Source organism: Tauraco erythrolophus, chromosome 14 (genome assembly GCF_009769465.1).
Source record: "Tauraco erythrolophus isolate bTauEry1 chromosome 14, bTauEry1.pri, whole genome shotgun sequence".
NCBI lineage: Eukaryota > Metazoa > Chordata > Aves > Musophagiformes > Musophagidae > Tauraco > Tauraco erythrolophus.
In genome coordinates this window covers 15,196,369-15,209,814 of record NC_141478.1, presented here as the reverse complement: position 1 = coordinate 15,209,814, position 13,446 = coordinate 15,196,369, and the positions used below count along the sequence as shown (strand labels likewise).

The 13,446-nt window shown below is 37.8% G+C and overlaps 1 protein-coding gene across 1 annotated transcript in view; it reads right to left on the bottom strand.

The window, feature by feature from the left end:
• Positions 1 to 13,446, bottom strand: part of TEX9 (testis expressed 9) — a 28,040-nt gene continuing 14,594 nt past the window's right edge. The window contains exons 7-11 of the mRNA XM_086619972.1: positions 12,146 to 12,228; positions 9,591 to 9,764; positions 5,195 to 5,329; positions 4,596 to 4,730; positions 1 to 1,291 (exon numbers count right to left, since the gene is read on the bottom strand). Of these exons, the coding sequence (XP_086476098.1) occupies positions 1,217 to 1,291; positions 4,596 to 4,730; positions 5,195 to 5,329; positions 9,591 to 9,764; positions 12,146 to 12,228 (602 nt within the window). The 3' untranslated portion in view covers positions 1 to 1,216. The remainder of the gene's footprint in view (positions 1,292 to 4,595; positions 4,731 to 5,194; positions 5,330 to 9,590; positions 9,765 to 12,145; positions 12,229 to 13,446) is intronic.

Genomic DNA, 13,446 nt, shown 5'->3' with positions numbered 1-13,446 from the left:
CAGAAACCTAAGCCATGTAAATTCATATGAGTATTTCGGTATGGACTATAGGATTCTCTCAATGCACTATTTCTGGTTTTATTTTAAAGATTTATCTGCATTGGCATTACACTATTAAAATACTAATCTTAATGTAGTTTGTCGGCATCTCAAAGGGGCAGGTCTGAGCTACTTGTTTCACTGTTAGTTTTTGTAGGATCTAAGATCTAAGCAGAGACATTTTTCCATTTTGAGGCCAGAATCACCATGTATAGCTTTCTTTCAGTGCACAAACTTAACTATTTATGTGCTGTGTTCCTATTCAGTTACTCCAAGGGAGGAATCCATTGAAACAGCTAAGGTTTGGCAGAGGTTCAGGCAAGCAGCACAGGCTTTTATTGCTTCTGTTCATTAGTGTATAAATGATACACTAGCTCATCTACACTCTAACTTTTATCTAGTCCTTGATTGTACTGATGACAACGAAATCTTTAAGGTTGTGGTGCTTATAAATCACCTGTGAATATGGAGCTATCACTCCTGACTGTATCTCAAAACAGCAGCTGATGGCCAGGGAAAGATTTAATTTTTTCACCTTGACTAAAGTAGCAATTTTACGCAACACAGCTGTATTGTACTACGGAGTCTGTCCAGACAGTGAGGGGCAAGTCTCATGTATGTTTTTGCCAGCCAAGGGTGTAAGATGCAATAGCTGAAACAAGGTCATTTCTATAAAAGACCTGTTGGTGCTTAAATTAGATGCCAGAGAACAGACAAGGCCAATTTTCCAACCACGTGTTTTAAAAAGGACCTGACATTTTCTTCTCAACTGAATCCCTGGTTAATTTATTTCTGTTGCAACAGGAGTTTTCTGAGACTAAACCCTGACTGCTTTGGACTGAATGTTACCTCAGATAAGGCACAGTTTTAAATGCTAAAACAGAGTAAACTGATAACAAAGTTCACTTGTTGGAGTATTACTTGCACGGTTTGTGCTTCTCTGCTCATTACAGAATGGACAGTTTCGCCTGAAACCAGTAGAAATTTGTATTACATACAATATTACAACACAAGCTATCAGGCTTATAAAAGTTAAACAATTTAAGCATAAGCAATATCAACAAAAATCAGTTCACTGGGATATACGGTTATTAACTATTAACAAGCATTCATATACAGTGCCAAAATAATGTACCATCTGACTTGTATTTCAAACAGGAGTTGGTTTTCTATGGAATCAGTTTCCCCACTCAAGAGCTTTCATGAATTCCTCTTCAGTAAAAGAAAGCATCTTAGCAGCTTCGATGTGCATCTTAAAAAAAAAAAAAAAAAAAATCAAGAGCAGAAGGTAAAACAGTGTGGATGATCAGTACAAAATCCTGTATCATGGAGACAGCTGAACAGTGAACATTCGATGGATGTTCCCCTGTTTAAGCTGAAGCTGCTATTCATACTTTTCTGCAAAAATTTATACTGTAGGGATAATCTGATAAATTTTCTGCTAACCATTACAACTTCAGCTCTAGTAAAACAGGACCAATAGCTTTTCTTAGTTCCTTATATTGCTTTAAAAAAATCTGTTTTAATGAGGCATGGAAATTACTGAAAATATGACAACTCTTGCGACCTCTAAAGAACACGTATAAGGAAACTGGTATACATTACTTCCAGCTGAACTTTAAAGCTATTACAAATCAAATCCATCATTAAGACTAGTGCTTCTAATAGGTGTGATTTAATGTTAAATGAGGGTTTTTAAGAAAATAATATAACACCATTAAAAATTAACAATCAGCATAATATAACACCATTAAAAATTAACAATCAGCATAAACCAGACAGTAACTGTATTGCACTGTAATAAGAAATACCTGGAACTGACCACTGGTAGCTGTGTTGTCCTGTATGTGGCACATACACACACACACCCTACACACACCTGTATGTGCATATGTATAGGTTTAAAAATTATGCAGTAGGCTGAATTTGCATTTCCATTACGTAGGATATAGCATGTTACTTTAAATGGAACACTGAAAAGAACAAACAGAACTTTTTAGCTTATAACAAGGATGTTTTCTGTTCAAATAATGCAATTTCTTGGAAGATCATCAATGTTTGATGAGAAAACAACTACTAAAACGCCAGTGTATTTGCACAGAACTACCAATGAAAAAGGTGCAGCAGCTGGAAAGACCTGAAAGCTCCCTGGGTTCCAGCTGATGTCACAGCAGAGGTCACAGCTGTGCCGCATGTCTTCATAACCACACCAGAGTATCATCTCTTTACCTATCAGCATTCAAAGTGAAAAGGAAAGTGTCCCAGCTAAATAGTTTTTACTGCAAATTTCAATAAAATGGTTGTGCTTTGAAGAACAGAAAATAATTCATGTCTGCAGGGAGGCTGTTATGGGTTTTTATATCTATATATATAGACATACTGTCAGCTCAAAACAACAACAAAGCATATTGCAGTTCCCGCAGGGAGTGTAGCACCCTCCAGCTCTGTAAAGCTCAGACTAACTTCCCTTAATCCCTTATAAAACTAAGGTTTTTCTATTAAATTCTCTCTCTCAAGACAAGCAGAGAATGGTCTGAAGAGACTAACTGGAACTCCAGCAACTACTTGCTGCCAGCTGCAACTTGTCCTACTAGTGATACTGAATACTTTTTGGGGATTTTTTTGCCTCATCATCCTTCATGTGGTAGCGTATCCTCTCCTCCAGGTTGGCAGTGCCTGCTACGTGCTTCTGAATCAGCCGGACAAATACTGCACAAATGGCCCACGTTAGATTCTCCTCAGTCGTTCATTCAACAAAAGGCTTGTGCGAAGCAGATTGGAAGTGATGACGGATATTAAGCACATGTGAGCTTTAGCTGCCCTTCCCCTGTGCCTTCTGCCAGAAGTTATAAAAGGTGGAGTCAGGGCCATTCTCTTTCAGGTTCTCCCTGTCGTAGTCTGTTCTGAAAGGACAACAGCCAGCATCCTCCTTCTGTGAGTAAATAACTTTTTTTGTTATTCCTCTACTATCTGCAGTTCTGATAGAGTATTCGTAGTTTTTCTAAAATACATTGAATGAAGTTTTGTGACGTTTATCTGGGACTATGATTTTGGTTCAGAGTCAAACAGAAATATAGCTTTTTGACAACCATTTCAGTGAATTCATGTTCCACAGGACGATGAGCTACCTCATTTATAGAGTAGAGTTTGAATGCTGTATTTTTTTTTTGTTCTCAAAATAACCTTGGAAGAGCTAGGAGGGCCAGCCAATGGCTAAGCTAGCACAATTTCTGTTAGATGAACCCCCAAGATCTCCTCTGCGTCCTGTTACTGCCAGAAAAATTCTCTTCCACAGTTCCTCTTGTTCAAATTGCCTATCCTCCTTTGTCCTGTGTTGGAGAGGTATTCCAGATTCAAGGGTGTATTTCCATATTACAATTCCCAATCCTTGGGATAAGCATGTGTATTTTGGTACCTGAAGTTGCCACTTCATACAGAACTTTTCTTCCTCTATAGAGGTTTAACAGCTTCAAGAGTGTTTACAAAACATCTGGTGATCACTGCAGTACTCAAAGGGTAAATCAAACGTTCTATTTTCTTATCTCAAAGGCTGGCCCTTCTGAAGTGCTTCTGCTCAACAAGCCACCATACATTGCTTGCTTTAGCTCCCTTACAGCTTTAGTCTGACAGTGCAAAAAGCAGCACATTAACTCCGTCCCAAATTGAATCACATTAGGTTCAGCAGAGTAAGCAAGTAAAGGTGAACCACTCTATGGTGCTAAGATCTGGTCCACACCATTGTGAAGCCCATGGCTCTGCACGTGTCTCATGCAGCCTCAGAAGGAAAACCGATACACGTGACAGCAGGCAGTCCCGAGTACTTGGTAAGTGAAAGGTGTGATGGAACTGTAACACCTAAATGCGTCAGTAAGTGGAAAATTGTTTGATTTGGGCAACATCTCTCAGTGTACGCTCCTCTCACTTTAATTTGCCCTCATGTAAACTCAGGTTCTTTCAATTTATACCATTAAAGATCACCTGACAGGTCTATGCTGAAAATGCATTTTGAGATATAAGGTATTTATCTGCCACAGGGTCCGAGGTTTCTCTTTCCAAGTAAAACGCCTCTCTTTTTTGGGACATCAGTACAGCTTTGTTACATACATTTTTAGCTATATTCTGTCTGAAGTATTAAGCCACTTTTCGCTACACCACCTTTCTGTGAAAGCTGTATCCCTAGTTGTTCAGCATGAACTGTCAGCAGGTGTTCTACTGCCTATCTGCTATTCAATTTCAGCTGCAGCTGCCAGAGAACCTAAAAGGCAGCTGCCCCTGCCCTCCCTTTCGCGCCCTGAGGGAGAGGAACAGGGAGCGATAGGAAATGAACGCAGAATCAAACAACTTTCAAAATAAGCCTTAGCCACAAAGCAAAACGTCAGCACGATGCGCTCACAGCAGTGAGGCTGCTGCTCCCGGTGCTGTAACTTCCCAGTCTTGGGGCTTTAGTTTATGCGATGACCCTACTTGACAACAGACACCTTTAGCTAGCGGTTGTTCACCGAGATACAACATCACTCTGGCCATAGAATCATAGAATGGTTAGAGTTGGTCCTTACCTTTTGTCTCTTCAAAATATCAATTAACTTCAACTGCTTTTTAAAACCTGTCATTAGCTCTCCTTTTTGTTTCTGCAGTTTCTTGTTTTCTGTTTTTAATTCTTCAATTGCTTTGAGTTCTTGGTTAGCTATGTCCTACCATGGAAGAAGAGAAATGTATTATTTATGAAAGTGGCACTTTAACCAAGGACACTTGGCATTACATAACAACATGACAAACAGTAGCCATACATGATGGTTCTGAAAAGAACTGTGATTAATCAAAATATTCCCACATCAAAACTAATAGCCATAGTTTGCCTGTGTATACATTAGATGAGTATGTGTACTTCTCCCTTTTTCTAAACGCATCTAATTTTCGCACAAATGGGAAAAATCGGAAAGGCTATCACTTTATTTTGTACATTTCTTCCTCCTGCATAGGTTGCAGTGGTGTCTTCCGAGATAACTTATCAAGCCATTTGGTGACTTGCTATAAGTTAATTTTGGGATTGTCTGTAAGATACACAATACTTCCAAAGCTGACCAAGCATTTTTTGTCTCATTCTAGCATTACTGAGTGATTACAGGTTGGAACTTGTTTTCCTGAGTCACTGTACCTTGTTACTTTGCTTCAGTTTGTTCAACTCCACTTTATACCTTTCTGCTTCTTCCAAGGCTCTGTTTAATCGAACCTCTGTTGCACTGTGACTAGTTGCAGCCTGCTTTTGTACACGCTTTAGATTCTCCAACTCCTATGTGATAAACAAAGGATAAAAACAAACATTATGAATAATAGTATTTTAATGAATTCCATATAGACAACACATTTACAGCAAGGCTCACCCTTGAAAACCTGTCTGTGGGCTTCTTTGCCCTGCAGATAGAATCAGTTTCAAAGAGCCTTAACTCCACTGTTAAAACATCCCCTTCTCCTTTGAAATCTTGAAAAAGGAACTTTCTTATCTTTGTTTTAACTCTTCTTAGAGTAATTGTGGAGCTGATCATGTAAGACCACAGGACTGACTAAAAAACCTTGTATGCTCAGAGAAAAACACGTCCGTATGCCCACTCTGCGGCAGATTTTGGAACAGTGGCTCATATTCCCAGCCGCTTCTTCCCACCTGTTCCTTTTATCTCTTTTCTGCAGAGATTACTGCATGCGATTACCAACAAAAAGTTAAAACAGCCTACTGAAGATGGCTGAATGTAGTAACTATTTCATCTAGCAGAAAATACTTCAAGTGTTTACGGCAACAATCAAAACGGTTCCCTCTTATCTCTCATGGTAGTATTTCATAGTGCTGTAAATGAGGAAGTGAGAAAAGAGACCAAGTTGAGGAACAGAATAATGAAATTAAAGATCAGGGAACATAGATAAAAGACAGCAGAAGAAATAAACAATTCTGGCAGAAAGAGCACATCTTGTTATTTGTGAAAAGGAAAGAGACTTTCTTAAAAGACTCACATTTTTAGTAATGGGCACAGAAAGATTCTTTTAACCAAATTAGTCTAAAGAGGGGACTTATTGTTAACTCTTCACCCTCAAACTGCCTTATTTCTGAGTAATTGTTCTATTTTCTCAATTCCACACCAGCTCTTGTGGTGGTTATTTCTAATTTCCGTATCACTTATCCAAGAAATACATACTAATTGACATGTGTATGCAGCAAAGAAGTTGTGGCAAAGTTATGACTGGAACGGGTATTTCTGGGAAGCTTTGAATCTTCTCGAAAACAGATGAAGAAAACAGAAGAGTAAGATGCATCTCACCAATCCTCCAAAATTCTATTGGTGAATGTGCCTCCTGCAAGAGTTCACCAAAATAGATGTTGCTTTGACATTTTTATTTTGTTGCAAACCTGCCCATCTGATTGATGGAAAAAAGATGGGTAAAAGCCTGGCTAGTCGGGCAGCAGAGCCCCTTCCCGGAACACGTGCACTGTCAGGGAACGCAAATTTGTTTGCTGGAAACCGACCCCCATGTTCCCAAAGAAAAGGAGCTGCACAGCATGCAAACCTCTCTGCCTTGTATCAAGATGATGGCACTGTGAATAGCGTCGACTAAATCTTTCCTGCTATATATTTTGTTCTGCATTAATATGAAAGGCTTTGGAATACAGTCTTTCAAGCATTTCATGACCAAAAAAACAGTCTGCATGCAACGCAAATGATATATCAGCTAATCGTATAACCTAATTAAATAATTCTAGTAAATCTTTTTGGACTTTTTGACATTTACGGTCATACATAATACCTTATCGAGGGTTTTTTTGCAAGTCATCTAGTGAGGGTATATTGTTAAATATATTCGACTCCAAGTTTTTCATCTTAATAATGCCTGAAATAAGTATTTTAATTTGTAAGTAGGCAAGGTTTCTGCCAATTCTTCAATACTTCAAATAAAAGCTGGATTAATATTCTCATACAACCTCTCTCTAAGAGGGGAAAAAACTACTACGTTCTAAAACCGCATCCCATTTCAATCTCTGGGTTTCTCCACTGTTCTGGAATGGCTGAGGCACTTGAATATCAGCAGGGGCTGTGATACCAGAGAGCTCGTCTATGAGTAACTCCCAGCAGGTTTGCTTTCCTGCCAGTAGCAAGCACACACAGCACTTCTGTCTTTAGAAAGCTCAGCAACACCTGTCTATCCCTTAAAAACTTCGGAGAGATAATGTTTGCTTAACATCGAGCCCTTCAGGGCAAATGATAAAATCCCTGCACAAAGCCTTAAAAGCAGAGCACAACTTTGGTGTTTCCCTGAGCTTTATCCAGCGTTACAGCCAGACTGAATGAACAAGTGAGAGAGAATAGAGGAAGGAATGTTTTTGTAGGTAGGTAGTGAAAAAAGACTGGAGAAGTAGTATCATTTATTAGATCAACTAGATGGAAAAAAAAAAAAAAGAAAAGAGAATAGAAGTTTTGGGGAGCATCAGAATTCAGCTGGTGCTTGAGATGGGTGTTCCAACAGAAATGTTCAGAGCCCAAACACCAAAAGAATGAAATGTAAAAATACCAAACTAACATTTCAGGTAAACCGTGAAGACTAGGTGAGAATCTTTGCCTAGGCATACACTAAAAATGTAGCTGGGGGATTAATGAAATTACATAAATTGTTGAAAATCTGAGGAAGGAAAGCATGTGTCACAACTTAAGTCTTCTATTATTTATGTTGCAACAGAAATCACAACAAAAGCAATAAAAGCCCAAAAATGAGAGGTTACATTCATGCTATCTCAACTATGCAGAAAACTTTCTCTAGGCTGAAAGTGTGAGTCTTGAGTTTAACGGACCAGCAGTACCAACTCGGGCCCATGTTCACAGGAAACTGTTTTTAAATGTCTATAATTAACCTACAACTATATTAATTATATAGTGTTGAATAATACTTCATGCCTAAAGACTAAAACCATTTTCAGGTTGCTAAGTCCATAGGAGATTTAAGCAGTTACTGCAAATTGATTTTTAAGTGCATGTTTTTGGCAGTTAGATAATTTTTTATATCAGAAAAAATACGTAAGATGACTTCTGAATTAGCAGAGAACCATTCATTACATATACATGCCTTTTCTGCCTCCTCAGTATTTTAAAGAACTACCACTATTTCTCATGATCATGCCTGATCAGCAACCTTGAGAAATCCTAGAAAACACCACCTATTAGGAATAATTGAAGCAACTGAGGATGGCAGATTCAGAGCACAAGCAAGTGAGGAAAGCAACGCTATTCTGGATATGGCAGCTGTACAGCAGAAGTGAATAAACCTTCCATCACAATAGACGTCTCTAAGTCCTGGGGTGAACGTTCCGAGTGTGACTATGCACAAGAACCAGCATAGACTGTCTAAGGAAATTACGGATATTCCATCACAGATGGCTTCAAGTACAGGTTAAACAAACTTATGTCCAGGATGCTTTGTATGTAATCTATCCTGTCTTGATTTAAGAGAAAGGACTGGATGACTTTGTAAGTCTCTTAGCCCAATCTAACGTGAGCTGCTGAGTAGTCTGAGCAGTACTATTGATTATTTTTCCTGACAGAACCAACAATCAGGGTACTTACTTAAGGGAACTTAAAACCTCCAAGTATCTGCACAAAAAGAACACACCAACTTAGAACGTTTTAGTTTTAAGATGCCAGAACTACACACTGCCAAGATGAAAGCATGCCTATACAAAGGCATAGTATGATTTACTGGAAGTATAACAAGGCTTTGTTAGGCTGAGTTGTGTATTGCTTTCCCCAAATTTGTAAGTGAAACATTCTCCTGGTGGTATTACATGTACTATGCAATACTACATGTATTACATGATTTTGAAGTCAACCTCTCTAGCTCTGAGTAATTAAAGAAAAACACATGCTGCTCTTAGATTAAGTTCCAAACAAACGAGGCCGTGCGTGCAGGCCATCTGCTACAACTGGGCATGTCCACAGTTTTGCATATGTGGCCTACAGCAGGAGCCGGGTTAATTTTGGTTCACCCAAACTGGAGCGTCTGGTTCCCAAACAGTCCATTTTCGAGAACAAAGACACATCCTTTCCGCTACCTGCAGAAGATACTAATATAAGCTCCAGGTGTTGGTTTTTTTTTTAAATGTCCACCAGGTTCTACAGCTTACAGTAAAACTCTTATAACCAGAAGTAATTTTTAACAATTATAATTAAAACCAGAAAAATAAAATTTCCCTGTATTTTTCAAGATTCCTTTGTGAATTTGACAGCAGCTTCTGAAAAGGTTGTTTTGTCTTTTGTGGGTCTTTTACACAAGAATTTAATTTTAAAGTACAGAAATGTATGATTGTAGAAGCAGAAGAAAAGTAATTAGCAAAATGTATTCTTTCTTCCTTTAAAAAAGCGATTAGACCACTTAAAAATACAATTTCTAAAACTATTATCAGAGATGGAAGTGCTAATGGGATCACTGGATACGAATCTGTCAAACTAGGGTACAGAGGGTGATTTGATGCCTTTTTTTGCCTCTCGTGAGATAAAATAGACTAACACCTGCAATACCTTTTCTAGTGCAATGACCTCTTGTTGTAGCCCTTCACTTTTTTTGTTTGCTTCTTGTGACAACGTTTTGTACTTTTCAGTCTGAGAATGTTGCATGCTGACTGTTCGCTGCAGTCTGGTGTTTTCTTCTTCCGCATCTTTAAGCCGAGATTTTAAATTCTGATTTTCATCATCCTGTTTGACAATAATTAGCAAAAACATCCAACTAAATTATTGCGAGGAAGCAGTAGGATAATGCAATAGTAATGCTTTGCAAATAAAAGGTAGTAAAAATATACATATTGTAGATATGGAGATAAAGATTTTTTTTAAATTACGTTATTTTTAAATGTTTAGATCCTTCGTGATGGACTTCACAACTTTCCTTAAGAAAGGAAACAACTATGACAAACTAAGAAAACAAAACGCCAATTTTCCAGGACAATACTTCAAAAACCAGTAACACTCTTCTCATTCGATTTTCTGTAGTCTTTTACTTGGAACTGTCTTGTAGCAGTATGTAGAGCATCTAATTTCTCATAGTTCAAAGGTTTTGAGAACTAACTATCAAAATGTTATAGAATAATATGAATAACAGTGGCACATGGATATTTTGTGATGTTTTTGTTAGAATAGCTAAATGCACACATTAGGAAAAATTCTGGGAAAACTAAGAGAACATAATTACTGATAAATCAATCCATTATGTTTTAGGAGATAATGTGGTTTTGACTTAAAAGCAAGCTAATGATCCAGGATACAGCAAGTGTTCAAATTCAAGTGTCTCTTAACACCAAGTGAGTCCTGCATTAGCTTCATGACCTACTGGCAATTACATCCCACATCAAGCATTTAATTTCAAGGCATTTTTCTTTTCTAACATTTTAAACATTGTAAGTGAATACTAATGTAGGTTATTTCAGAGATACATTATGCCCTTCATTTCTTTAAGAAAAAGAAATCAAGGCACATACAGAAATGGAGCTTTTATGAAAACAAGTCTTTCTCTCCTGTCCTCTCAGCCCCTAGGAATACCTGCTTCTCACCTGGGAATGTATGTGCTTTATCCTAAGTTTCATGTGACCACACGCACCTCAGAAACTCCCACTTTGTTATATTTAAAACAGATTTACGGCTTCCTTATAGTAATTGGAACAAAACTCAAAATCTACCTCAAGGCTTTGACAATACAAAATTTTTGTGACCTTCCGAATGTAATAAAGTTATTTTCACACCAGAGAAACTAGTACCCAAAATGATACATTTACATACAGAGTGCCGTGGGAGAAGGACAAGAATAAGTACAAGGTTGCCTTTTGTCATCTGCTACAGTAACTGAATTCTGTAGTATTTTTGGCATGGAATGAGGTTCAATAGCTACTGACAAAATTACATTTAATTTGAAAATGTCTTTAAAATCTAATGTAATAACTTTCTTCTGATTACAACATAAAAGTGTTGAAATGCAGAAGCAAAGCACCTGTACTGATAAAAATGAAATAAAGTACAGATATAAAATATCAAAATCTAATTCCTTCTAAAGATTTTCTCCAGGTGCCTCTCTCAAAAAACTTATTTAATATCATCCCGCTCCTTAACTCTAAATTAAAAGCTTGAGAGAAAATAGATAGGTGGTTTGCCATATGCTCTGAATGTCATCATCCCATCTGGACCTGGAGAATAGGTGGAAAAAAGCATTCTGAAGTTGAGACCACTAATTGTGTAAAATGGAAAGTCAGTTCAAAAACCTTGCTTGATTACAAATGCATGAAAAAGAGGTGATCCCTCTGGCAGACAGACACAAACTATTTAAGGTTCTACCATTCAAGAGGTGTTTGAGCACCATCTGAAAACATATTGCCGTGCAGTACAGGTCATAAAACTCACTTGTAGCACACTCTAACAGTAAAATATCAGTGTAGTTTCACAATGCCTTAACTTCAGCCTGATCTGCCCAAATATGTAATTCCAAATACAGTCGTCTGCACCAAGCGTAGTCTTGAGAACAGAGAAAGCCTAATTTCTGTTTTGATTGCAATATTCCACTTAAAATGGATCACAGATCAGCTGTTGCCACACTTTTTTCCACCACGGATGCCCAAAGCACCTGACTAAATTTCTCAAGTGTTTCTATTTCTCATTCTGCCCTAAATATCCCTCTACCCCCATCACCCAGCTCTGGGCACCACTTTTTTCTCTCTGTACACCAAAATCTGTATTTGACTGCTACTGTATCCTCCTCCCCTTTCTCAGGCTTTGGGAATGCTCTCCTTCCCAGCAGTGATGGCTAGGGCACTCTGCAACACCACAGTGTCTCTACAGCTGGGGCACATCTTCATTCCCAGTGGATCTTTTCTGCCTCAAATTCTTTTTCATTCCGTGTATTTCACAAGCTTTTAGCCCAAGATCTCATTTATACAGAAATTACTATCTTTGACTCTAAATTCTTAGGAAATTTTTAAAAGATAGAACCTTAGTTCTTAATACTTGAAAAGCAAAGGTTGAGAGAATTCTGTTGTGATTACTTGTCAAAGAGGAACCTACTCTGTTTCTACAGATAAGAAAATAGCTCTTACCTTTTTCCTGCATTCACATACTACACTATCCAGCTTTTCCTGCATAACTCGTAACTTTGCCTTAAGAAATCTGATTTGAGCTTCTGTGAACACAAAAATATACACAAGTACTCATTATTCAAAGAAAAAAAGAAGCAAGACTGATGTAAGAACTCACTTTCATCATCTTGTTTTTAAAAACACACTACATCATTCATAATTATTAAAGAGAAAGAGGCAAATAAAAACTCAGGAACTGAGTGGAAACTTTTGTCATGCTACACATTCCACCATTGCTTGAGACCAAAGTCAAGAAAACTGTATTGTAGGGTATGTCCACATTGCAATCAATCTGTAGCTGAAATTTGTGTAGTTATACCCAAAGTAGTTTTACACTGCTCACAATAAGGAATTAAATGTAGACTGCAAAACCCTCCTAATAGGTAAATGCCCCTCCCATACAATGGTATATGCTTTTTTGAAGTACACTATTTAATTAATAGTTTAAAAATTCAATCAATTTAATCGGATGTTTTTTCCAAATGAAGTATTTTCTTGCTCTTAGACAGCTAAGGAAGGTACTACGGTCAGGAAAAAATAAGCTGTGTGTGAACAGTATGTTCTTTTACTCCCTATTCCTCACCATCTCCCCAGATCATTCACAAAGAACTCCCCCTGAATCTCCACAGGCACAAAGCATGGAAACGGTATGAGGATCAAGTTGAGCAACAGAGGAATGACTGTTATTCACAGCAGTTACAAGGGGGAAAGAATAAAGCGGAGGAGGAGTATCCGGAGCTGAATGTGAAGGCATGGATAGGGACGTGTTCATTTGCTGTAATAGGAATTCTCTTACCTTTACCCACCTTCCCTTATCAGCTGTCAACTGCAGCTTAAGCTGTAACTCTGCAGAGGCCAATAATTATTAGGATTCAGGAAAATACCATGAAAAAATAAGATGCAGACTGACTTCTTTCCTCCTGTTACATCCTTGTAAGCTTCTGGTAACTAGTAGCTATCCTGAGATGGAAGCCACATTGATGCCATCAGGTTCAATACTCTTTCATGTGGTTCTATAATGTTAAGTTGTTTGATTTTCTTGATAAACCATATTGTAGTTTGGCATTCACAGTATCCTGTGGCCATGAGTTGGCTAATTTAATTATGCATTATGTGAAAGAAAAATATTTTGTATAGCTTGCTTTAAATCCAATTTAATGTGCCATTTACATTACAAAAATACAGTTTTCCCTTTAGCACTGAGCAACTTGATGTAGTTGAAGATGTCTCTGCTCACCGAAGAGGGGTTGGACTAGATGACC